Consider the following 27819-nt stretch of genomic DNA (forward strand, 5'->3'; position numbering starts at 1 on the left):
TTTGCCTTTTTAAACAAAAACGTGTGGCATACATTTTTATTAAGTCATAGAAAACTCATTTGTATACAAATTGTGCTACTTTGGGGGAAACTGGAATAATAAACAGCTGAGTAACAAAACAGTGGAAAGATACATCTCACTTTAAGCAGAGACCAAGGGTTGTCACATTTATTTTTTAAAAAATGTTGAAACAATCCACAACAGGTTGTCAGCATTTGCGGAGGATAATCTCTCTCATATAACCTCCGATTCTCTTTGAGGGTGTTTTTCATTACTTTAACTGTAAGTTTAAAAGAAGGTGAACCTGAAGTCTTAATACAAAGCCAATTTCTCTCTCCCTGCCACAGGCTTTCCGAGTACCATAAATGCCAAATTTCAAGAGATGGTCTCTTTTTACAGGACCGATGAAACTTCCTTTCTACAAACAGCAAATGTGTACAATGGTGTGGGGTACATTTCAGAATAAGTTAAATATTAAGACGTACAGTATAGCAGTAACGCCCTATTATTCTTCTATCGTGTAACTTGGAAAGTTTATCCTAACCTTACACGTGTATAAAAGGATGAGGACTGAGGGACCCAGTGATTCTGAAGATACCCGACGGTCAGAGCCACATTCTCTAGATGCTTCAGCCGAGTATTTACAAATGTCCTGCCACGATCACGCCTGCACTCCAACCACAGGGGACTGAAATGACCAGACTCTGAGGTTCACTGAATGGACATAGACAGCGTTCTGAAGTTCAGGCTGACCCTTGATCTGCTCTCCAGCAGAGACCCAGAGGTCACACTGTGACACATCTGCACTCACCCCAACTACTCATGTAACAAACACAAATTAAATATTATCAAAACTATTTTAAATTAAATTGAAGACTGCTATGTTTAAGTGCATGAAATCTCTCCCGCTACCCAGCGGGAACAGACAGCATTGGTAACATCCTGGTTCCTATGTGCTGGAAGCCCACCTGCTTCTTCTGGGAACTCCTAGAGGTCCACCAGACCTCTGAAGGGGGAAAAAAAAAAATAAAAGCAATTCTCCACTCCACAGAGGCAAAACAGTCTCAAAAAGTCACTTTCCCAAACCCGAGTCTGGATTTCAGACTCATTAAAAGCAGGAATTGAAAAATGTGATATTTGGGACTGGCTCCTCACCCGTGCTGGCAGTCTGCTTCTCCAGGGCGCTCCCCTGACCCTTCACACTGCAGGCCTACGTCAAGCTGCCCCAAGGTCCTGGGCCCCATCGTCCATCTGCAGCCCCGGAACAATTCCAGGGAATGTGTAAACAAATGTGGGAAAAACCGTGTTTCTGTGAGTTTTTGTTATGTCAGGGGAAAAAACCCCTTAGACTAAGAAAAATAATAGGAAGGACTGCCCCAAAGTTGACTTCCAACAAGGCTTGTCTTCTGCTCAACCTTGCCACACGAGACTATCAAGTTAACCCAAAGATGTTTTGCCTGGCTTGCCTCAAGGGTGCTAATGAACAAAATTAGAGACCTTTCTTTGGACTATTCCTGAACTGTGGTGAACACTTATCCTAGTGTGCTTGGGCCACCATCATATTACTGTAGATGACTGGGAGAGGAGGCCAGGCTTTTGTGCAGGTTGGGATTCTGGCTGTGTCTGTTTCGACTGCGAACGGATGAGAACATGGTGTTGCAGCCCGGAACTTTGCATTTGTGAAGCTGGCGGAGATGCACAGTTTTGTAGTGAGCCCTGAAGGTCCCTTTATTACTGTACGTCTTTTGGCAGAGGTGACACGTTATGGGTAATCCAGAAGGCAAGCTGGCAAGGCTCTGGTCAGCCTTCTCCATGAGGACACAGATGGGGTACTCATCTTCCCCGGGGACAAAGCTCTGCCCATCACAGTTCCCATCACTGTCCTCCATGAGCACGGTGCCCTCCTCACTCGCCCCGTCTGAGTCCCAAGAGGAGTGGCTGCTGCTCTCTGACTTCACACTTGAGGTAGTGCTCAGATCCAAGATGGTGCCCTCACTTGGTGGACCAGAGTTGTAGTTCTCCAGGCCGGCGCTGTGGACCTGGGCGATTGGGTAAACCAGACTGCCCATCCGACTCGTTCCCTTGAAGATGACAGATGTCTGGGAGGCTTGCTGAGTGAAAGCCACATCCGGGTAGGTCTCCTTTGCCACATCTTTCAGAAGGTAAGCTGCACGGAAATGGTCTTCGGTGCTCTCCAGTGCTTCTTGGGTCAACACTTTTTGGTGGAGGTTTAGGTTTGAACTGTGTCTACAAGAGTGAAAAGATGGTTAGCAATGGGTTGGGCAGTTGTAAAAACAGTCATCATTCCACGGGGAGACGCTAGGGAGATACCAGAAAAATCTTGTGGCGTGGAAGAAGCGACCCTAGAGAGAGTGGGATGAAATGCATGTCGGTGGACACTGATCCAGTGCTGTTCAGTCCCTGTCAAAAGGTAGCACTGGTCAGGAAAGCCTATAGTCTAGAAGACGGGAATATGTATTCTTAATTTCTACCATGTGACAGACATATAATTTCCCATACCTCATCTACAGAGAATGGCCAGCTTACTTCAGTTAGCTCAATTCCCCTGGGATACTGGAACCAGGGGATCTCACAGAGAAATGGTCACAATAAGGAATTAAGCAAAGGACTTTTTACAATGAAACCAAGAATTATATTCCAGTGTGGCAGTAGGAGAGCTACCCCTATGTGTCTAGTGAGCACCTGACGCATGGATATGTCATAGACAGAAATGATAATATTTTGGATACGCTGAATGGAACAAAATACATAATTAATCCTTACTTCACCTGTGTCTCTTTATATTTTAACGTGGCTACTGGAAAATTTAGTTTTCTATATGGCTTGTGTCATGGTTTACAGCATTTGCCCTCACATCACCACAGAAGTGCTATAGGTGAGAAAATCTGACTGGCTACAAATTGTGTGTGAGAGAGAGAGCGAGAGAGAGCGAGTGAGAATTTAGGTTCAGTTCATATTTGCAACGTTTCACTAGAAACCAGACGGGAGTTTTGCAAATGCAGCACTGAACACACCACCAATCTTCTACCCAATGATTACTCCTCAAGGGCAGATAATGAGTATCCATTATGACATATGCTTCTTGCTCACACAATATCATTTGGATGTAACTTGTAAATCAATTTCGGCCTTGCTCAGAGATCCCCTGCCGACTTCTGACCGGCAAAAATAGCCCTTCCTATAGGAGTACAAGCTTAAAGACAATATGAGAAAAAAAAAAAAAAAGACAATATGAGAAAATGATTCCCAACAGCGAAGAAACCTCTCGCTATCGGTACAGATGAGATGCATGCTAGGACCACATGGGGGGGTGGTTGGTGGTGGGTGGTGGGGAATGGACCTCCACCAAAATAACTAGAATTGAGTGTTCTCTTCGCAACCTCAAAGACACAGTAGGAGGTAGGGCGGGTGGAAATTTAATCTTATTTCATAAAACGTCTAACATTTGCTATTCGACGTGTCTCTTCTAGGCCTTACATTCTTTTTCTGGACATAATCAGAACTGTTCTCCCAGATCACCCACTCTGCAAACAACTCTTATCAACAGCAGCTCTGCCCTGTGATTATGTCAGCGTTCTGGGTGGAAGCGGCAGGTATATGTCGGCAGAAAACCAGACACTAGATTGACACGCAGGTCCCAGCACATAAGAGTGGTTGAAAAAAAAAAAAAGTCAGACAGACAGGTTTCCTGGAACCTTGCAAAGGAAAGTCCCTGTTGCAACAAAGCAAAGCTCTGGGCCCGGGTATCCCATGAACACTGACAGCGAGCCCTTGGCGTCCTCCAGCCTTCTCCTTAAGCCTTGGAGGGTTAGGTGCATTTCCTGGGTGCCACATCCCCTAAAACCAGGGACGACCACAGCTGCAAAACCCTCTGGACCACATCCCAGGCTTCCTGTGTCCAGGACTGCTAATGCCGTGCCTGTTGCCCGTGTGTGTGTGTGTGTGTGTGTGTGTGTGTGTGTGAGCCCTGAGTCTTCCATCCCTAACCCCACACCCTCTTGCTCCCCTGTTTCTGCCTCGTTAAGACCAGTGGTTCTCAAAGTGTGGTTTGGCCACCCCTCAAGGTCCCTGAGACGCTTTCAGGGGTGCCCTGAAGTCAAAGCTCATCTCATAACGATACTAAGACATTATTTGCCTTTTTCACCATCATTCCTTCATGAGCATACCGTGGTTTTCCAGAGGCTACGTGACATGTGGTATTGGAACAGGTCGAATGCAGAAGCCCATGTGAGAAGCCAGCTGTTTTCTGCTAAGCCAGACGTTACAGGGATTTGCAAAAAATGTAAAACAAAGCCACTCTTCTCACTGACTTTTTGTTTTGGAACACGGAGTTATTTTTCATTAAATGTTCCGTATGTTAACATATAATAGGTTTATTATTTTATTTTATTTTATTTATTTTTTAGGTTTATTATTTTAAATGATGAGATGAATACTAATCATTTTTCCCAGTTTTGATTCCTAATGCGGTAAACATCAATACTTATAAACCCAAACAGACAAAAGTTCTTGAGGGTCCTGGGGTTTTAAGAATTTGTAAAGGGGTTCTGAGACCAAAATGTCTGAGAGCTGCTGGTTTAGTCATGCCCCTTCCTCCAGGAAGCCCTCCCTAACTTCTCAAAGAGTCTAGTCAGGGGCTGCCAGTATGTGCCCATAGCAACCTGTCAGAGTCTCTCTCATTACAGCAGCCACTACATTCAGTCTCTGCTCTTTACTGCTCTGTCTCCCCCACTGGCCTTTGCGAGCAGGGTCTACAGCAACTAACAGAAAGTTCTTAAGTATTTTTTGGCTAACTAAGCATCCAGGGTGCTATCCCAGCCCCTTTCTGAGTGGTCCTAGTGACTGCTGTTGAGAGTCCAGAGGGGAGGATAGCTATCCCAACAACACAGTTCTTATCGCTGACCCAGAGACAGGATGGTGGCCCCCAGTCTGTCGACAAAGCTCTTTTAAAAATGGTGCCATATTAATCCGATTCTAGTTAAAAATGCATTCCAAGTTCCAGACCACCAGAATTTGTAGTTTAGATTCAGAATTCAAGATGCTTTCCTGTAGTGGGGGGAGGAGGCTGGTGTCCACAATATATTATGTCCAGAATATAGGAAAATATTAATTACGTGAAAAAATAAATAGAAAATGAAGGTATAATATGTTAAATTCAATACGCCTTCTAATTTAGTGCAACATTGTAGGCCACAACACTATCTTAACTGTCAAGGATGCTTGATAGGACTATCTCTTTTTCAACATCACAGCTTGTCCATGAACAAACCCTCCTTTTGGAAGGATGAAGGAGAAGGATGAGTTTGCAAATCAGGGGATCCTGGTGGTTTGGTTCAATATGCCAGCAACAGAAGCTGGAGTTTTAACCAATATCACTCATGCTCTATCCTCTTTGCTCAATGCGAATATGTTCTTATGAGCCCTATGCAGAAATGTGTATGGCAGTCTGTTCATCTCCACCTTCTTAATGAATTTCATCTTAGAGGTTGGACTAAGGTCATGGGGATGCTGAATTGTTTCAAGTCAAGCTTGTTTGAGCAAATGGAACATTTTACTATTCCGTGAACCAGTGCATTTCGTCAGAAAGCTAGTCCTTCCATTAAGCCTTCTGGGGTCACCTCTGAGTTATGTGTTTGCTTCCGTTCACAGGCTGGGGTTGTGACTAAGTTCATGAAGAGAGGCACAAGCAAGACAGTAATGCCAATGTTGTGTCCCCAGAGTGATGAGATACACTGTCTGCCTGGGCACTGGGCAAACAGGTTGACGCTGTGTGAGGCTCACCAACAGCTGGCACCCAAACAGTTCTCATCTTTCAACCAACATCACAAACCCTTGAAGCAACATGCTAATAATAAGTGCCTTTGCTCTTATATCTTAATTATTAAAAATTCCCCAACCACGCAGTCATTCTTCCTTTTGAGTATAGCTGGTTAACCAGACATAAGAGAAAAGGTTTCATTTGATGGGCTTCGTATCACAAAATGAAATGTTAGGCAAGTGTTGGGAAGCTATGGTGATGATTTAACCTCTCCTTCACGTGAGCCTAGTTCACAATTCCTTATTCCAAACCATCTGTGCCAGATGTGTTTCTGAATTCAGAGTGTCTCAGACTTTAGGAAGGCAAATAATGCATAAACTGTAATATTTTGTTCCTGTCCTTGTAATAAATCCATTAGTAGTTCTGCAATGAATATATAATAAAAAACTCACACAAAGGGAGATTTAAGAAAAAAGACAACCCATAGCTTCATGTAATTTTGGGTCGGGTTTTGTGGCCAAATGAGTTTATATTTGGAATGGAAAATTTGAATATTCTACAGAACGGTGTTTCTCAAACCGTGGATGGCAAGGGCAAGATCACCTGGGAACTCAGAAATGCAAACTCTCAGGCCTCTTCCCAAACCTGATGAAGCAGAAATACTCTGGGCCGGGCTCAGAAGTATGTGTTTTAACAAACTCCAGGTGACGCAGATGCATGTTAAAGTTTAAGCATCCCTGCTTTAGAAGCAATGCTTGCCAACAGATGTCTTACCTGTCTCTGCTCCTGCGAGAAGGGAAGGTGGCTTTACAGCCCTCCACTGTGCACACGTGCGTTTCTTTGGCATGCATGTTCTTGTGGTGCATTTTCACACCGCAAGCGTTCTTAAATGTCTTCTTACAGATGTCACACTGGAAGCGATTCTCTTCCTTCTGCCTTCCCAACGTGTGCTGACCCATGTGGTCCAGCCCTTGAGAATCATCGAAACAAGGAAAAGCCATCCCTCTGTTGGACAGAGCACTGAGGAGCCCACCGGCCAGCAGGCGCTGCTGAAGTTTGATGTAGTCAGGAAAGGGGACACATGGCTCTGGCCCAGGTGTGAGCTGAAGCTCACAGCCACCACTCTCGATCTCCCTGGGCACTGCGGTCACTGCTGCCTTCTGCTCAGCCTCCCTCTCTGAGTGCTGCGTGGCCTGCTCAGGGGTCCTGCAGATGGCTCTGCTCAACTCGATCCCTGATTCTAGGCGGCAGACCCTGTCCCCTGCCGGGAGGGGTCTCCCGGGGCCTCCTGCCTGTGCGTGCCGCTCCTCGGGTGGCCTGTCTGACCGAGGACTGCAGGCCTCCGGCTCGTCTTCGCTGGCCACCTGCAGGGGCACATCCTCATCTGAGCTGAGAGCATGCCTCTTGTCGTTAATTATTCCCACGGTCTCCTTCTCGATTTTGATGGGCATGCTGGACTTGCGGGATTTCTTCTTGGGAAGGGCCTCAAATGGCCCTTCGCTGGAAACCAGCTGTTCTGGGATTGAAGAGGACAAGAGAGGGAGAGAAGGCAGCCCCCCGGGGGTGTTGGCTAGCTCGGCCGGAGTGGCTGGACTGCGGTAGAAAGGAAGGACCGGCTGCACGGTCTTCAGGTTGGGGAACAGTACTCCATTTTGGCCGATGCTCGGGAAGGCTGGCTGGCCCCCGGTGGCACCGTCCCCCGGAGCAGCGTAGCCTGGCAGAGGCCTGCAGTCCGGAGAGGTCACCGCGAAGCCGGGGCGCTCGTAGCTGTCCGAGGCGGCCAGGGTCAGGCTGTTCCTGAGATCCTTGTCCCTGCTGTTTCTGTTCATGGGCATGTGCAGCCGCGGGTTGGGGTTGGCGCTGTGGCGGTTCCGGCTCCGCAGAGAGCTGAACACCATGTTGCACCCCTCGATGGTGCACTTGTGCTTGATCTTCAGGTGGACAGCGTTGTAGTGGATCTTGAGCGTGCCCTTGTCATAGAAGGTCTTCTCACACGCCGTGCAGAATACTCGGCCCTTCTTTGGACCCAGGCTGTTCCTCTCTGACTTCACCTTGGCCTCGGGGGATAACTGTGTCCTCTCAAGCTTGGTGACGATGTTGTATGAGCTGGAGTCACTTAAGTGGGAGCTGTCTTCCTTTTTAGTAATCGTGTCTGGACAGTTTAGACATGGCTCCTTTTCAGTCTGAAATGAGGTGGAGCTGGAAGTTAAGAAGCTGCTGCTGGGGAAAGGGCCATGGATTTCCTGTTTGGGGTCCTGACTTTGGTCCTGCGCCTGCTCCAGCACATATTGCTCAGGCAGCGATCCTATCAGCGTGGGAGGCATGGGATTGAAGAACTGGAAAGGCAGCATGAAAGTCATGTTGTTTATGAGGTTCTCAAAGGGGTGCAGGCTGCCGGGGGTGCCCTTGTCCACAGGAGTAGGGAGGCTGGCACTCCTGTGGCTGCAGCTCTCGATGAAAGACCTGATGTCCACGTTCGCTGTGGCCGGTGGGATGATGATGGACTGCTCCTCTTTCTCTTGGATTGCCATGAGCTCAACTATGGACTTGGTCTCTCCAAAACGAAGGAACTGCTGCAGGGTGGCCACCTCTTCCTCACTGGTCATGATGCTCCAGTGATCTAGCACCTTTCCCGATGCATCCTAAAACCCAAACCAGAATCAAAAAGTGCAATTAATTTACTACTCCTGACCCTCTTCGCTAGAAAGAGTCACATGGTCAGGGCCTTCACTAGCCCCACAGGGCACCTCTGTGCAAAACACCCCCTCTGGACACGCACAGGGCTTGTAGAGTTTAGCCCCCACTCACGCTAATCTCCTAGGCCAGAAACCCTGTGCAGGAAATAAACCATACAAACGTAAGTGGTGCTCTAAAAGAGAGAAATAAAATATTACTCAAGCCTGAAGGAAATTTGGTGATTATTTTCCATCTTATTTCAAAGCAATTGGTTGTTTTGCATTAGGTGTAATAATTTTCCCCACTAAAATGAAAATATGTATCATCTGTACAATAGTAACTTCTTTATCTAGGAAGTAGAGACGGAGCAGTCAGACCTAGGCAGAGCTCAAGTATTTATTTGCTGCAAGTTTAATAATCTTCCCCAGCAACTAACATCAGAAAACAAATGAACCTGTATTGATCTACTGCCCGTGTTCACAAAGCAGAGCTGTAATTACACTGGAGCGTTGGAGATCTTTCAAACTCTAGCAAGGCCTAACTTTTCCCAAAACTACAATAAATATTTTATCACAGAACATGTATTTGATGGCCTACTGAGATTTTTCACAATGCATGGAAGAGTTTTGAAGATGATGAGGGATGTAACATCATAAATTTTTGATGCACTAGAGGTTCAAGGTAATTGATTCCATATTTTTAATCCTAACACTAGAAAGCAAGATTATTAGGATCATTAAATATTGATCTATGTCATAATGTAAGATCATAATGCTACTCTACATAAAAGGTTGCTTCTAGCTTGCTGGGGGTCCTGCGCCTGAGGTGAGCAAATAGGCCTCCATGGAATGATTGTGGGGTTTAGAGTTAGAAAGAAATGGGTTCAAATCCTGGGTCTGACTTTGGCCAGGATTTAGAAGCACTCTGTGCCTCTGGCTTTTTGAGTGGAAAATGAGGAGAATTTACCTGCCCTGTGAGACAAAAGATTAAGTGTTTGTGTTGGTGACATGGCCAACCTGAGTCAAAATGAAGTGTATATTATCAGTCTTAGAAGTAGATTCATCCCGCGTCATTGAAACTTTAACATTTTCAAGTGTAGTGTGAAGGGTGAAAAAAAAATTGTAGCTGATTCCTACGTCAGAGAAATGATAGAATTCATACCAGGAAACATGTTCTTTGCCTGTGGCTGTGACCCCATGACATGGACTAGAAGGAGGTAAGACTACTCTGCAAAATAACAAGAAGGACAAGAGGTGAAAGGCACAAAGGAGGGATGCAGAGAACACACGGAGAGGCCAAAGGGGATGCAAGGAAAGAAAATGAGCAGGAACCGGAACACAGACATATCCCAGGATGATGGAGCCTGGGAAGGAAGGCCAGCAACAGGGTGGCATGAACTGAAGCTGTCTGTGTGGTTCTGGAACACTCCTTTCTCACCCCACACCCTCATGAAAACCTGGCACAGATGGTGTCTTGTGTCAGGCGGTGGCCTGCGGATAGTAACACGGGGCAAAGGCTTTCCTGTGGGTGAGCTGGCTTAGTGATGCCCAAATCGGAGAATATGTAAATAAACAGCACATGTCTGGAAGTTTCACAGGTATCTTGAGGAAAACACTGGATTTTCCCCAGAAGGTAAGGTGGGGGTTTTTCAGCCGCTAGAAAAGGATGCCCAGCAACGGCTACAGCAATGGGGTTATAGCAGTCCTACGCACACGCATTTGAGAAGACATTCCAGGACAACGGTGGCCACGCTTCCTGTACCTGCAGCACATATCCCCGGATATAATCCTGCAGGGTCCAGTCCAAGGCATGGAGGATCTGGAGGACCTCATCTTGCTTCAATACACTGAAGAGCCGGTCCAATAGGATTTTCAGGCGAACAGGGATGGCCTGGGTCCCGTAGAGCATGAGGCTGCTGATATCAAACACCACGTTGGACTGGACAATCTCCACCTGGCTTGTGGGATACACGGCGGGGATCCTCAGCTTGCTCAGGGCTGAAAGATCAAATTGAAGAAATACTCTTCTATTTCTATTTATTTTATTTTTAAAGATCTTATTCACCCATTCATGAGAAACACAAAGAGAGACACAGAGAACAGGCAGCGGGAGAAGCAGGCTCCCTGCAGGAAGCCCGATGTGGGACTCAATTCCAGGACCCCGAGATCATGACCTGAGCCAAAGGCAGACGCTCAAGCACTGAGCCACCCAGGCGTCCCAAAAAATACTATTTATTTATTTATTTATTTATTTATTTATTTATTTATTTATGATAAACACACACACACAGAGAGAGAGAGAGAGAGAGAGAGAGAGAGAGAGAGAGAGGGAGAAGCAGGCCCCATGCAGGGAGCCCGAGGCAGGACTCGATCCCAGGACTCCACTATCACGTCCTGGGCGGAAGGCAGGTGCTAAACTGCTGAGCCACTCAGGGATCCCCACGAAATACCCTTTTAAAGGATTTTTACTTCTCAAAGAAATGCTGCCTAGGCAGCAGGCGAGCACAAGCTCTCAATCATGTGTTCAAACAGAAAAAAAAAAAACCCAGGAATATGCAAATAATTAACAATCAGGCTATCAGGCTCTACGTTATTCACAGGAACTTCTAAAAATAAGATGGACTGGCCTGAGACCCTTCTTTTCTTCCTTCCCCGGCCCTATGGAGTAAAAAATAGCCCCGCATAGGACAGGTGCAAGGAAAAGGCATAAACACAAAGGTGGCAGCTACATAACCAAAAGGCTTAAATCGGAAAGAACGGGGTCTGTTGGTGAAGAACGCAGTCTTGGGGATCTGATGCATCTGGGTTTGTGCCTCTTCCTACACCGCGTCCGGTGGTTAACCACCAAAACCCATACCATCCAATGCGACAGTCCTCAGCCACACATGGCTAGGTAAATTGATTACATTTTAAATTTTGGATTATTTTTACCTTATTAAATTATTTTCTTTCTTAAATTACTAAAATCAGAAATTCAGTTCTTCAGAGTCACATTTCAAGTACATGGCAGCCACAAGGGCTCGTGTGGGATTACTGGGTTCAGCCAATAAAAATACAGGATGCCCAGGTAAGTGTGAGCATAAATTTCATGTAAACAGTGAATAAATGGGATATATTTATACTAAAAATAATCACTGGGACATACTTGGGCTAAAAAGTTATTTCTTGTTTATCTGAAATTTAAATTTAATTGAGCATTCTGAATTTTGCCTAGCAATCCTGCAGGCTAGTGCACTGACCACACCACATTTTAAAGATTTTATTTATTTATTCATGAGAGACACAGAGAGAGGGGTAGGGACACAGGCAGTGGGAGAAGCAGGCTCCCCATGGGGAATCCAACATGGGACTCGATCCCAGGACCCCAGGATCATGCCCTGAGCCTGAGCCGAGGGCAGATGCTCAACCGCTGAGTCACCCAGACATCTCAACCACAGGACATTTCTATCACCACAGAAGACAGGATCGAAGTACCAGTTTCTTTTTCTTTTTTTTAAAGATTTATTTATTTATTTATGAGAGAGAGAGAGAGAGGCAGAGACACAGGAGGAGGGAGAAGCAGGCTCCAAGCCGGGAGCCCGACGCGGGACTCGATCCTGGGACTCCAGGATCCCGCCCTGGGCCAAAGGCAGGCGCTAAACTGCTGAGCCACCTGGGGATACCTGAAGTACCAGTTTCTACCATCTGCTGAATTGAGCTAAGACCTCACCTGTCCCATGGAATTGTTACAATTCAAAATGGGAACGTATATAAAGCTCTTAGCCTGTTAGCTGGCAAGGGCAGGAACACATAAGTGTCATCTGTCATTCTCAGATCATTAAATCCATTCCCCAATTACTCTAAGTTATTCAGAGGGCACAGGAGAGGCTGAGGGAGGAGGAAAAACAAAGTTACCGTGGGCCACCCATCCATGTCTGCACTGCTCACACTGACGGTGGTTTATCTTTCCCGGTTTGAAGCTTTGGCAACTGCAGTTCAGACTGCAGCTGATAGCCTGCAAAAGAGAACAAGGTCATTCATAGGATGTGAGTGATGTACAGAACCTGGGCGGGGCTTACAAAACAAGATGTGGGCCTCCATGCAGGAACACTCGTGGAACACCGTGAGCCCACACTGGGCCATCCTCGGGAGGGGGGACCCTATTCCCTGGGAAGAAGAGCAGCTGGCCCAGGGCCCTGGGGGGGCAAACACCTCCCACTGCTGCTCAGGGGGTGCGAGCAGGCTGGGGAGCATCACAATGTTCTCTAAGAAAAGAATATGAGTTAGATGGAAATATCTTGTTATTTTTTAAAAATGATTTTATTTATTAAAGAGAGAGAGAGCGAGCGTGTATGCACGAGCACGGTTGGGGAATGGAGAGAGGCAGAGGGAGAAGCAGACTCCCTGCTAAGCAGGGAGCCTGACCTGAGGCTCTATCACAGGACCCCAGAACCGTGACCTGAGCTGAAGGCAGATGCATCACCCACGGAGCCACCCAGGTGCCCCTTTGCTTGTTATTAAGAGTACAGACAGGATGAGCAGTCACATTTTCACTGACCTCTAAGCTGACCGAAGCAGTCACCCCTGAAAGTTATACAGGGGCCATCCTGAAACAAGTAACAAGAGTGATATGAATGGAGAATTATCCAAATGTGGACGTGGTTATCCCCCAATACATGGTCAAGGCTCAAAGTCCACACAGATGGAGGACATGCCGTGGCCGATCCCCCCCGGTTCTACCCACTGGACGCGGTGGCTGCTGAGGCCCAGCCAGGCTGGCAGCCCACACGCTCACCCAGCTGCATGTTCAAGTTCACACGGCTGAAAGAGAATCCAGAGAGGTACGTGTCAGCTAAGTTCTGGTATTAAGAACAAAGCTTCCCATATATTTTTGAGATGAATTCCTCCAAAGGGAGTAGAGAGGTCTGAAGAATGGTATGTATTATTAAAGAGAAAGAGCTCTCACAGGGCTGCATCCACGAGGCTCCTGGGAAGAGCCACTGGGTGGAATCTACACAGTTCAGAAGAGCCCTGAAACTGGTGTGTGTGTGTGTGTGTGTGTGTGTGTGTGTGTGTGTGTGGTTTGGGGTGGGGAACCTCCACCTATCAATTAAAGGATTCTGTGGCCTTGTGTGGGGACAGGGAAGGGGAGATTCTGTCCTGGGACTTGGCAAACTCACTTTAAGAAGTATATAACTAGTCTTCACTTAAAAATCAGTTGCCAATGGGAATGTAAAATGGTGCAGCCACTTTGGAAAACAGTCTGGCAGTTCCTCAAAAAGTTAAACAGGGGTTGTCACATGACCCAGCAAATCTGCCCCTAGGTATGTGCCCAAGAGAAATGAAAACATAGGCCCACATAGAAGCTTGTACCTCAAAGTTCATAGCAGCATTATTTATAATTGCCAAAAAATGCAAACAACCCCAATGTCCATCAACTGAAGAGTGGATCAACAAAATGAGGCATACCCATGCAATGGAATATTATTTAGCTGTAAAAAAAAATGAAGTACTGACACATTGCTACAGCATGCATGAATCTTGAAAACATGCTTAGTGAAATAAACCAAGGACAAAAAGTCACAGGTGGTAGGACTCCATTTACATGAAACGTCAAGAAGAGGCCAATCTACTGAGGCTGGAAGCCAGCTGGCAGTTACCAGTGCTGTGCAGAGTGGGCAGGGATGAGGAAGGATGTTAATGGGTGGCTGTGGGAGCAGAATATTAGTTTTTTTTGTTTTCATCTTTTTTTAAAAAGATTTATTTATTCATGAGAGACACAGAGAGGGAGGCAGAGACACAGGCAGAGGGAGAAGCAGGCTCCCTGTGGGGAGCCCGATGCGGGACTCGATCCCAGTCCTCGATCACACCCTGAGCCAAAGGCAGGTGCTCCACCACTGAGCCACCCAGTGCCCCTGTTTTCATCTTTTTAAAAATAGCTTTAAATTGATACACAATTCAGATATCATGCAATTCACTCAAAGTATCCAACTCAATGATTTTTAGTATATTCACAGAGTTGTACAAATATTATGATCTGGTTTTAGAACATTTCTATCACCTGCAGAAGGAGCCCTGTGTGTAAGTCTATGGTGGACATACGTATTCATTTCTATGTCTTCCTCAGAATGGCATTGCTGGATCGTATAGTAATTTTGTTTAACCTGAGAATCTGTCAGTTTTTCAAAGTGGCCACACCATTTTGTATCCACTCCAGCAATGTAGGAAGGTTCCACCTTCTCCAAATCCCTCCCAACACTTTTGTTCCTGTCTTGAAATAGACATCCTACTGGGTATGGGGTGGTGTCTTACTGTGGTTTTGATGTGCGTTTCCTCAATGGCTAATGGTGATCAGCATCTTTTCATGAGCTCATTGGCCATTTACTTGTAGGTCTTCCCTGGGGACATGTCTATGTGGATGCTTTGCTCATTTTTTAATTGGGGTGTTTGTCTCTTAGCATTGAGTTCTAAGAGTTCTTTATATATTCTTAGTACAAGTCCCTTAACAGATGATGATTTGCAAATGTTTTCTCCCGCCCTTGGATTATCTTTTCACTTTCTTCATGTGTCCTTTGAAGCACAGATGTTTTAAATTTTGACCAGAGTTACTTTTTCAGGTGAAAATGTTCTAAAATTACATAGTAGTGATGGTTGCACAACTGTGAATATAGCGAAACCACTCAGTTATATACTTTATAAGGGTAAATTTTATAGTAAGTAAATTATATCTCAATAGAAATATTACTGAAAAATACCGGTCCACTACACACCTATTAGAATGGCCAAAGTCCAGAACACTGACGACACCAAATGCTCATGAGGAGAGCATTAGAGACTCTCACTCACTACTGGTGGGGAGGCAAAATGGTGCAGCCACTCTGGAAGACACTTTGGTGGTTTCTTACAAAACTAAACATACTCTTACCGTATGACCCAGCAATCATGTTCCTTGGTATTTACCCAAAGGAGCTGAAAATGCCTGTCCACACGAAAACCTGCACATTTATACATGACTGCCAAAACTTGGAAGCAACCAAGATGCCCTTTAGTGGGTGCATGGATAAATACACCGTGGTCTATCCAGACACTGGACTACTACCCAGCACTAAAGACATGAGCTATTGAGGCATGAAGAGACATGGAGGAAACTTACACGCATATTACTAAGTGAAAGAAGCCAATCTGAAAAGGCTACACACTGTATGATTACAACTATATGACCCTCTGGAAAAGGCAAAACTATGGCGGCAGTAAAAAGATCAGTGCTTGCCAGAGATGACATAGAACACGGAGAATTTTTAGGGCAGTGAAAATACTCTGTATGATGCTATAATGATGGATACATGTCATTATACATTCCAAACCCATCGGATAGATGACATCAAGAGTGATTTCTAACGTAAACCATGGACTTTAGGTGATGATGACACGTCCACGTGGGCTCATCAGCTATCACAGATGTACCCTCTAGTGGGGGATGTGGATAATGGGGTGGCTATGCATGTGTCAAGGCAGGATGTATATGGGAAATCTCTGCTTTCGATTTTGTTGTGAATCTGAAAGTGTTCTAAAAAATAAAGTCTTAAAAAAATCAATGACCTTGCTTCAATAGAGGTTAAAATCTACCTGAATTGATTGCTGTGACTCCTTCTGGATCACAATGGGCCTGAATGGAGCAGCTGGGTAAGATTTTCAGGTAAAGGAACAGGGCTCCTCATAAATGAGGTATGCAGCAGATAGTAACAGTGTTACCAGATCCCTTCAGGAAGGATCACAAAACAGAAAAGAGCAAACGTGTATCAGAAAGCAGAAGGTGTGTTTGCTCAGCCATAGGATATCCTACAAAGAGCTCCCTGTGATTACAACATCTTCTTACTGTAATAATGCGTGCACTCTCATTCGGGGTGATATCATCCCAATGGGGTGAAAACTAGTTCTTGGGGGAGGTGAAAAAATATTCTTTTTATGTATAAAATGCAGATACACACACGTGAACAGAAACACAGTATATGGTACCATACTAAAAATCTCACTGTGGGAGGCACAACTGAGGGAAAATTTCTAGTCTCCTAATGAGGAAAAGATTGAGAAATACTGCGCCAGAAATTATAGAGACTTTGGTTATAAAGGTTCTACTTCTATATACATATACAAATGTATTAAATACATGAAAATACACATCTATATTTCTACACACATAATGATATAGTTCTCTTGATTGGAAGGACAAAAATGAGTTTAATTTCTATTACACCTGGTCCCAATGAGAATGTTAAAGGCAGCCTTCGCCTTGTTTGTAGCACACCTAACATGCTGTCCAGATTCCCAAACATCCCTGAGACTCTCCACGCCAGCTGACCGAGGGACCAGCCACCTGCATTCTCAACAGCTACCAGCATACTCCATACTCCATACTCAGCCTCTGCAATATTTCACAACCTACATTCTTATAAATATGACTGTTTTAAAGGAAATTTTTAAAAGAGAAAAAAATTCTTTGGATCATGTTCTCCAAGATGCTGTTCGTTGTTTGGGAGCAAGACGTTGGAATCATTCAGAGTAAATTCACATTCATTTATTCAGAAAATAGGACCTGCTTCAATCAGAGAGAGATGTCCTTGAGCACATACTTCCTCTTTTCCTGAAGATTTTGCTTAAAAGGCTCTTGCTTGGGCAAAGCCCCAGGAAGCTCTGGGTGATTCCATCTCAGGCCCAGCAAAATGAAACCACACAGGGTACAGTCAGTCCCAAGCACATTTCATAGCCTAGGATTGAAACTTGCTTTTTCTGTATCTCTTGATACCTGACTCAGGCTTCTTCAACTCCAGGATTATTGACATTTTGAGTCACATAATTCTTTGTGGTGGCTGTCCTGTGCATTGTAGGATGACTAACAGCATCCCTGGTCTCTACCCACCAGATACCACAGAAACACCTCTCTCTTTTCCAGTTTTGAAAACCAAAAATCTCCCCAGACGTTCCAAGTGCCTGTGGGGCAAGACCGTCTCAAGTTGAGACCACTGACTGAAACAGACTATGCAGCTTTAGCAGCTTCTAGTTTGGGGACAGAATTTTAAGCAGCTTTATCTATAAATTCAATGTATGAATGCTGTTTTAAAAGAAATATTCATGTGGCTCTATATGAACCTATTTGAATAAGGCTTAATAAAGCTCATTAAACATCCATGGAAATAAATCTCAGAGGAATTATTTATGAGCTAAAAAAGCTAATTACAGTGCCTTAGAAAACTTCCAATATTAAGGCCCTTGAGTTTTTCCACCCATATCAGAATTCCACGATGTGGTAAAAATTATAGCACCATTATCTAAAGACAAATTAAAACTTCTAAAATGAAATCAAACCAAAAAATTCTAATTACAGGACGAAAAGTACTCATGCAAATCAATATGGAAAACTCTTAAAACTTACATCCTTTCCTCTGGAATCCTAATACTTCTTCCATTCTTTAGAAACATAAAGCAGATGTTTACAACATTCTGAACTCATCAAGACATGATTATTGCTTTTTACGCACTCATTTTAATCAGACTATTTCCGAATTGTTATTAGTCACTTTGATGTGCTACGAATCAACATTCAAAATTCTGGTTTGATCATCTGTTCCTTCATCCATCCAGAAATTACTGACACACCTAGTATGTGCCAGAGGAGTCTGTTATTTGCAGTCTTCAGCTGGAAAGTTATGACCTCGTTTTTAGGTAGGTTTGAGGGTCCAATCTCCGGTACACGCAGGTATTTTCCTACCACTGAGGATAATAAATTCAGGGGGGTAGGCTTAGGGATTGAATGGAAGGTGAGGGAGAAAAGTTATAGAAGACCTCTGGGGTTTTCCAGGTTCACGGCGTTGATGCTTTGAGAGGAGCAGTTTGTGAACTGGCTCAGATACAAAACTGACGTGCGTGTTCGCTGGACCGCTCTGTACTCTCAGGTGACTTAGTCTGTCCTGCCCCACACGGCAGCCACCAGCCACATGTGGCTAAATTTAAATTAGTAAGAATAAAACATTTAAAAGTTCAATTCTGGGGCTCCTGAGTGGCTCAGTTGGTGAAGCATCTGCCTTCAGCTCAGGTCATGATCCCAGGGTCCTGGGATCAAATCCTGCATCGGGCTCCCTGCTCAGCAGGGGGATCTGCTTCTCTCTCTCTCCCTCACCCCATTCACACACTCTCTCTCTCCAATAAATAAATAAATAAATAGTTCAATTCTTTGGTCACAGCAGCTACCTTTCAAGTGCTCAGCAGGTATGTGTGGTTTTGTGGCTACAGTACCAGACGGCTGGAGATACAGAACACTCTCACCATCCCAGAAAGTTCTACTGGACACTTCAGAGCCCAATGGTGAGACCAGATATTCTTCCAGAATCTGCCCTGCCACGTGGTGGCGAGACTTCACAGGTGTTCTTGTCTCACGCTTACCACGTGGCTGGGAGGAGGGCATTCTTTTCAGGAAACAGACTTATGGAAGATTAGTAATGTTCCCAAAGTCACACGGTTGGTGTGCTTTCCTGAGCACTTAATTGGGTGTGAGCTACTGCAGGGAGCATGCCCCTACATGGTCTCATTTCTTCATCACCGCCTCCCTGGGAGGGAGGGCATTACCGTCCCCATTTTATGGATGAGGAAACTAAGGAACTCACGGCTGTCAGGGCAGTCTCCAATTTGGGTACTAGAGAGAGGTTATATCTTGAAATATCAGTATTTGGTGCTAACACTTAAGGTTTCATTTAATTCCTGCAAACTCTGAGTCAGGCATCATCATCCATGTTCTGCAGATCAGGGCATTAAAGTTTCACACTGTAAAGAAACTTCATTTATAATAAATGAATAAATGTTACTGAACTTTAATGAGCCAGGCACTGTTCTACACTCTGGGGGTTAAGGTGTTGAACACCACCAATGAGGTCCCTCATTGGTCCAGGTGCTTACAATCTAGAGGAGACAGAGAATAAACAATAAGCAGTATCAGGGCAGCCTGGGTGGCTCAGCGGTTTAGCTCTGCCTTCGGCTCACGGTGTGATTCTGGAGTCCCAGGATCGAGTCCCATGCCGGGCTCCCTGCATGGGGCCTGCTTCTCCCTCTGCCTGCGTCTCTGCCTCTCTATCTCTGTGTCTCTCATGAATAAATAAAATCTTTTAAAAAAATAGGCAGTATCAGTTCAGAGTTAGTGGTGCTATGGATACACTAAACAGAAAGCTAAGCTAGCAATTTTACTTGGTGGCATGGAGGGGTAGGGGCATAAGTGAGTACCTCTTAGATGAGATCATCACTCAAGATTTTTGAAGAGGTGACATTTGAACTGAATCCAAGGGACACCAAGGAGCCAGTGAAAAACTGGAGAGGGAGGAAGTGTCTTAGGGTAGAGGGCACAGTCAGTGCAAAGGCCCTTAGGCACAAGAGAGGCTGAGTGCTCAGGGAAGAAAGAGCCAGTCTAGATAGTGACTCAATGAGGTTAAAGGCAGAAAATGTGAGTCTGAGAGGCAGCAGAGAGCATTCTGCGTGGGATCTTGGGGGGCAGACCAAGGAGTCTGGATTTTGTTCTAAGTAATTCTTTATAAAAAGATATGAAATGCATTTGATTTGCCTGTGTTAAAAATATTACCTCTGGATGCAGAAGTGGAGAGCCTGTGCTCGCTGCCCCTTACCACAGGGAACATCTTTCTCTGGGATGCAGTAAAACCTACAACTGGCTTCAGGTGACTTAGCTCTGACTTCCCATTAAACCTTCAGATCCATGCCTTGGAACCTTTGCCTAACAAGGCTGATTCTGCAACCGTTTCTGCCGACCTCAGAGGCCTATTAGCCATATTAACGAGGATACACAGGAGCCGAAAAGACCACTCGGTACGATAGGAGTGTTGTGACAAGGCTCAACAAGGCCCACAACAAGGCTCGCAGGTGGTCTGATTCTACAGAGACAGAGCTACTAAAAATACCTATCACAGAAACTCCACAAACCTTGCCACACAAGGAATCAGTCCTAAAAGAGCCCACTGAACCCCCAACCAGCACACAGCAGCTAGCAGGGGGCCTGATACTCTGTAGGCCCTCTGCTAGGATGAACTGGAGAAGACTAAATGAATGAATGAGGCAGCAGCACCGTGCTCACTAATTATAGATGCCCACCCAACAGTCTTTCACCTGATCTTCCTTTCTGAGTCTCTGTGGGTGACCAGGTGACTAAGTACTGGCCAGTGGTATACAAGTGGAAGTTGCTAGGTGGAGCTTTACAGAAAGCTCCTTGTAAATGGGAGTTGACTCAGCTGAGAGATTTCTTTGCTTGTCCTCCTCCTTCCTTCTTGGAACAAGAACGTGATGGCTGGACTTGAGATTCCATTTTGTGACCACAAGGCAACTCTGAGGTCACGCCCTAAGGAAGGCTGCACAAAAAGGATGATGACTGTTAGTTAGGAGCTTTGCTAGCAGCCAAATGTATTTCTTAATTTACATACTGATTGTCCTGCTGGCTGTGGAGAGGGCCATGTGAAGATCATGTGAAAAGTGGCTAGCAGAAATCCATCAAGGCCATGTTTAGAGTCTGAAGTCATCTCTTCAGTCAGAGTCTATGGCGGTGCCAGATTCTCAGTGGTAAGAATTCTAATTCCCTAACAAAATCAAAGGACCCAATCTGCTAAATCACTTTTTAAGTCACCAACTATAGCATAAAATGGCTTCAAGTGTTTCTAAGTTATATTTTTAAGTGTGGATACAGACAATCCTTAGTATGTTCAAGTCTTGGGAGGCTGTAGTGCAAATTGATAACTGCCACTCAGGATCTATAATACGCAATGTCTTCTAAGGCACCAGACCATCCTCAACTTGTGGGGTGAGGACCTGGTTTCTCCCGCAGTGAAGCTGTCACCCCATTCTCACTGCGGGGCCAGCCTTCATGGTTCAGGACACCACATCTTTCAAGGGTAGGAGGGCTCTACCAAACTGCTCTTCAGGCCGCTCAGTATCTACCTCTTACACACTTTTTCTAACTTCTTACTTCTTTTGTGAGACTTAGTTTTTTTTTTTTTTCTCCCTACCTTCTGTTCTCTCATTTTTCCGTGACTTCTTTCAATTTTTAAGTTTTCCTTACATATATGAATCCACAGAGGTACAGCAACTAGGATTCTGGAAATAGTATCCCCCTTTGCCAGACAGGCAACAAGGCCAGTGGGGAAAGAGAGAAGGGAAAGACCATGAGGGCCTCCTAGGGGAGGCAGCAGGTGGCACTGCAGTGAAGGCTGCCTAGAGAGAGACACACAACCAGACGACCAGACATTTGTCTCCTGCCATCCTCCTCTGCGAGCCGTTCAACAAAAACGATACCAATTTCTTTAACAAATCGCTTTTGTTGTTGTTGGTTTTCATTTGTTTTTAAAGCATCTACTATGTTCTGGTAATTGTAGGGTGCCTCCTGGGGATACAAAGACCAGGAACTCCTGGTGTCTGCCCTAGGGAAGCATGCGTGTCTTCACTGGGGGAAGAAAGCCATACAGCTTGACTGGTCAAGAAAAGCAGAGCAGAGAATATGGCTCGTCAAAAATCAGTGTGAGTCATTCACTATAATAAAATCTAGCAATTCAAAGGATACTAAAAACAAATGAAAGGCTCACTGGCCACCTTTAAGGAATGCTAGGGAGACAATGAACTGTTCCCCAAACTCGCTAGCAGAGGGAAAGAATCAAGTATATATCTTTTTTTTTATACAAACTGGACTTCAGGGTAACCAAACCATGGATGAGACAGAGATTCCCTTTACAGGAGTGTCCAGTGAATAAATGAAGAATTAGAATACCACCACTCCACAAGCCCTAACGTGAAAGTTGACGGTCAGGTCATCTGCCTCTGGATGGAAAGGTATGTACTACTACGGATGCCGTGTTCTTGTGGAAAACATTAAAATCTGAAATAGATCAAGCCCCTCAGTCAACTCCTAGGGACCAAGGCATAGCCACAATGTCAACAATACCAGAGGGAAGCGATCATTGATCCAGGCTGGGGGGCATTCTACAGAACAAATGGCCCAGATTTTTTCATAAAAAACTGCAAGGAGAAAAGTGTAAACCAATAGATTAAGAGGCATGCTGTAGGGACATTACGTGGATCTTGATTTGGACACATCAATGGTTAAAAAAGGCTTACCAGATAATCAAGGGTATTGAGGAACTCGGGGTAAGATGGGCGTGGGCTGTCCAGATGTGCAGCCAGAAGTCTTTCTGCTGGCTTCATGGAACCATCAGGATTCCCAACAACAGGCAGACACCCTTTACCACGAGCACAGTTGAAAAAAGGGACCCGGAAAGCCTCCCAAACCAGGTAGGCATAATTTGTGATACAAAAACAACACTAGAGAATGAACAGAATCTGCTTTCTCACTGCACGCATGGGGATGAAAAGAGAGACCAAAAAAGAATGAAAGCATGGAGAAGGGTCTGGCAGAGGAGGGGCAGGTGGGAGGTAGAACTCAGGGCACAGATGTTGGGCCAAGTCTACCTGTGAGTAGAAAGTACGCGTGACACCCTTGCCTCGTTCTCTTGTTGCTCAGTTCAAAGAGGATGGTGGAGAAAATACTTGTTCTTTTGATCTCTATAAATCAAAGTAGAAACTCTGTGCCAAAATAATTTAACAGCTGTGCCCTTTTTTTTTCTTAAAACGATTAGTTCTGAAAATGGAAAACACAAAAAGTAAAAAATATCCAAATGGTACCTTACAAACCAAACCAAATACTTCTTCACTAAAAAAAAAAAAAAAAAAAAGCAACCTAAAAGCAACAAAAAACTATATGAAAGTATAAATGATATGGACACATGTTTTTTTTCTCCTTTTATAACTTAAATTTGGGAGGATCTCAGAGGCAATCTTCAGAAACTTTTGATAACAAAAAACGGAGGGACGTTTGAATGCAACAAAGTCAGCTCTGGGGCCGTGGTGGGGGTGGGGGCACCAAAAACCAACCCACAAAAAAGACATTTATACTTTAGGATAATTTTAACTACGGTGGCCAGTTACACGAGCAGTGCAACTTTGCCTCTGCTGCTGCTGCTGCAAGATAATGATGAAACTGTGAACACTTCTAAGTAAAATTTTGCAGATATTTTTTAAAGGACTTAATGAGAGCAAAGTTTCAAGAACTAAGGGTAAAGAAAAAAAAAAGCAACCCTAGATTTTCAAAATGAAGTTTTTAAAAAGACCAGAGTTAGCAAATTACGCCATCCTGATCACTGTCTCGAAATCCAGCATAGTGTAGTGTATCACGAAACGTTCGAGTTGTCCGTATAAAAATTTTACCTTTGTCATGAATAATGCAACTAACAGTCAGAGGGCTACAGAACAGAGACGATGCTTCTGGAAGCTGGTATGTAGGGCTGGGAAATAATTCTGATGTTTGTCTGAGTGGAAAGATCATACAAGTAATCTGTAAGAGGAGACAAATGAATGTAACCATATGCAAGAAAAAGCTAGCAGCCTGAATTAAAGTTGTCCTTAACTAAGACAACTATTCCCCGCCACATTAGCTGAGTGAAATTATCATTCCCCCAAGGCAAACTTCTATGATTCGTTTAGCTGGTTTATAACAACGAGCCCAAGCGTGGCCGAGAATGAGAGAGCCCTTCTGCCTACTACAATCTACGAAGTTTGAGAAGTCTCTAAATCAGACCATGGCAAAGCAAGGTCTGCTCTTTGTTTTGATCTACTCTTTTCTGGATAAAATAGGCAAGTGGCCACGCAGAGAAAGGGGGCTATCCTGGAAATGTAGAATTTCCAGAATCAGGGAAGAGGGCTTCAAAGGATGACAAGATAAGAGGAAATAACATTCTCAGGTGGAAACCAATTTAAAAGAAAAAAAAAAAAACCCACAAAACTTTCCAGATGTCTCTTCTGTGCCGAACCCAGTTATCTTTAACATCTCTCAGATAAGGCATCAAAAATAAAATATGTAAATAAATAAATATAATAAAAAAATCTGTAGTAGGATATTCAGAAAAAAGGTAACTAAAAAAATCATTGGATCTCTAAATCTTGATCCAAAAAAAAAAAAAAAAAAAAAAAGTGGCTCAGCAGTGAGATTTCAACTCACCTGGGGTATTTCTAGTTCTTTTTAAACAGGGCTGTTCCTGACAAAAGTAACTCCCTCTAAATGACATCTGTAGAGGTGAAAATTCACCCTGGAATAAAGCACGCTCCTCCTGCAAGTAATTTACCTTGTGGAACCTTCGGGGCAACTCTTTTAATGACCACTGTCAAAATAACTTCTAAAGCCATACACAGAGGCTAAAAGACACTACTGCTCCTCACCCCGTATGCTGTGCTTTAATTTTACCGACAAACTAAACTTTTAAAATGTTTATATTTATCCTTAGGCATCCATAAATGATAATGGTATGTGTAAAAGACGATGATTATTTGTTCCATAGGGAAACCTGCACAGCTTTTCTCAACCAATGGTGTGGATCAACCTTCTTTCCACACGGATGGTTCTGAGATACAGAATAAGAGCCTGGGACGGAGGCCTCACTGCTTCAGGAGAGAGATGTAAAAAATGAACAAATAAATAAAAACAACACTCCACGCAAACTGTGCACTTTCACAGGAATTATTCTCATGCTGGTTAATATTTCTAATGTGAATTATAACCAGAGCAAACAGATGTTCGTTCCTCATCCTAGTGAACACCAAGGACCAAATAACCCTTCCCAGCTCATCACTTTCTGACCCGAGGACGGGCGTGTGGCTAAATCCTGACGGTTCTTGATGGAATAGCATGTACAGGGACACATGATTTTCCAAATTAAGTTATGTAGATGTCTGAACATAATTATGAGTTCCCAGAGCACGAGCAGCACTTTTGCCCAGAGAAGAGCTTACCCGCCAACCTTCCTCGGCATTGAGCTACAACACGAACACGGTCAAACCAACAGTTGAGTTGAAATCCTAATGCTTTCCTGGTGAAATTAAATTTAGCAAACCTATCAGATGAGAAATTAAACAATGACTCACGTCTTATTCTTCTAGGTCTGCCGGAAAGGATAAAGCTATTTATCAAGATTTATCGCAAACATGATGGTGATCTTTTCACACTCATTGAAAACAAAAATCAAATCCTGGACAACCAGGCACGTCTGAGGTCATGTCGTTCCACATGACACACGGAAATTTTATTTTGACCTATTCCATTTTTAATGAGGTCTTTATAATATATAGCAATGGATTTGGGAAGGGACAATTGAGAAACCAGTATATTTATCATGGAGCTAAACTTTTAGCGCATAAACATATAGTTGTGAGCTAAGAGTCTAAGGGATCTTATGAAAAGGTTCCGTGAACTTGGATAGCAAATTAAAACGATAAACGAGGAACGAAAAGGCGCCAGAAAGAAAGGGAAAAGGTGATCTGCCAAATGCTGGTTTTCAATTTGCTTACTGTCAAGCCAAAATCTTTGTCACTTTGATGAGAATGGATTAAAAAAAAATTGTTGCTAGGTCGGCCGTGCGGCTCAAAGCTGCAGGAACACATGTCTTCTTCCCCTGCACGCACGCCCGCGCGCGCACACACACACACTCACTCACACTCACTCTCGCACTGACAGGGATTCCCAGGACACCAGTGGGGCCTCTTTCAGGCCCGTTAAGTGTTAACAGCAGAGGCCTGGCTGCGACCAGGCGTCTGGCCCGATTTAAATGCCTTGTCTTCAGAGAACTGCGGTGAACACGGCCATAAAACGAGGGGACATGACTGAACCTTAGTGTCTGACCCCCCCCCTCCCCAACACACACAATTTTACTCCTACAATTAAGGCTGCTAGTTGGCATTCCATTGAACTGTCAAACTGCGACCGGTGGCAGCCCCACAGCCACAAAGAAATGCCTTAAATGAGAAGAGCATGTTTCTACACCGCATTTGAGAAAGTTTGGCTCCGAGCTATGCGCTGATTAATATCAGATCTCCTCCTCCCCTCGCCTCTCCACAATCTTGTCACATCTGGCTGACAACTCCGGAGCGGCTGATGCCAAGCCAGGCGGCCGGCGGGGCTGGGGTCTGGCGGGCGCGCCCCCCTTCACCTTCCCCTAAACCTCCGGGAGCCGACCCCGCGCGGCCCCCGCCCGTCCCGCCCGAGGCCCGCCCGCCCCCTGGGGGCGCCGCGCACGGGCGGGTCAAGGAGCCCCGCGGAAGGGCTGGCGGCGGCGCGGAGTCGGCTTCCGCCCGCAGGTCCGCAGCCCCGGCCGGTCCGCGCGCTCGCCCCTCGCGTCCCTGGGCCCTCGCGTCCCTGGGCTCTCGCGGCCGGCCGTGCGCACCGCGCTCCGCAGCGCTTCCCCGGGCCCGGCGTGCGCCCGTCTCCGCGCCTCTCGGGTGCCTGGAGGTGACCGCGCGCCCAGAACTCTCCAGAAACAGAATCCGGGGAGAGACCGTGCGGAGCACCTCGGACGAGCCCCGGAGGCGCTGCGGGGGAGCGCGCCTGTGCCTAGTGCCGCCCGGACCCCGCGCCTCCGACGCGCCCAGGCCGCCCCGGGGGCGCCGGGAACCCGCCTCGTCCGCGCGCGCGTCCGCAGCTCGGGCCGTCGGGCGGCCACGGGGCCCGGCGCCCCGAGACGCTCCCGCGGGCCGGGCCCGGGGAAAGGCCGCCCCGCCGCGCAGGTGGCCCCGCGAGGTGGCCCCGGGCGCGCACCCGGTGCCCACGGAGCCCGGCCGAGGGGCGCCCCGGGCCAGCACCCCGCGCCCCGCCCCGCGCGCAGAGGGGGCCGCCCGTCCCGGGGAGTTGGGGGTGGGGAGAGCCGCGCTTACCTCGGCCATCCTGCGGCCGCTGCGGCGCCCGGGCTACCGGCGCGTGTCCCCGGCCCGGGCCGCCCCGCGTCCGCCCCGGCTCGGCGGGCGCCGCCGCATCCAAGCTTCGACCGTCGGGGCCGCGGCGGCCAAGTGGGCGGCTCCCCGGGCGCCCGGGCCGCGCGGCGCGGTGGCCGCCCCCGCCGCGCACCGCGTGTGCCCGCACGCCCGCCCCCTGGCGCCCCGGGGGGTGCCCCGCCGCCCCGCCCCCACCCACCCCGCCCCTCCCCGCCCGGCCGCCGCGTCGCCGGGAAGCGCCTCCCGCTCCCGCGGCCCGCGGCCGCCCTAAGTCGGCGCAGCTGATGCGAGGCCGTGCCCGCGCAGACAGCGGAGACCTCGCCCGCGGCCGCAGCGGAGGTGTCTGCCCCCGCCGGGCTTGAAGGCACTTGTCGGCGGAGACACAGACGTGTCGGTGTTTGCCTCTCCCGGGAAGGGCGAAACACTCTGAAGTTCCCTGGCTCCGGTCTTGGGGGATGATTCTGCCGCCCTGCCTGCCCCGGGGCGCCCTGGGGGTCCCCCCGCGGCCAGGGCGAGCGCTGCGCCATCCTCGCCCCCAGA

The 27819-nt window shown here is 46.4% G+C and overlaps 1 protein-coding gene across 1 annotated transcript; it reads right to left on the reverse strand.

Annotated features, from left to right (window-relative positions):
* Positions 1–27327, reverse strand: BNC1 (basonuclin zinc finger protein 1). The gene is made up of 5 exons (XM_077873945.1): positions 27223–27327; positions 12349–12448; positions 10217–10452; positions 6554–8421; positions 1–2247 (listed from the first exon to the last, which is right to left on the reverse strand). Exons 1-5 carry the CDS (start codon positions 27229–27231, stop codon positions 1563–1565), a joined length of 2898 nt encoding a protein of 965 aa, XP_077730071.1. The 5' UTR covers positions 27232–27327; the 3' UTR covers positions 1–1562.
* Positions 27328–27819: the final 492 nt, after the last annotated feature.

The sequence above is a fragment of the Canis aureus genome, chromosome 2, assembly GCF_053574225.1.
Source record: "Canis aureus isolate CA01 chromosome 2, VMU_Caureus_v.1.0, whole genome shotgun sequence".
Lineage (NCBI taxonomy): Eukaryota > Metazoa > Chordata > Mammalia > Carnivora > Canidae > Canis > Canis aureus.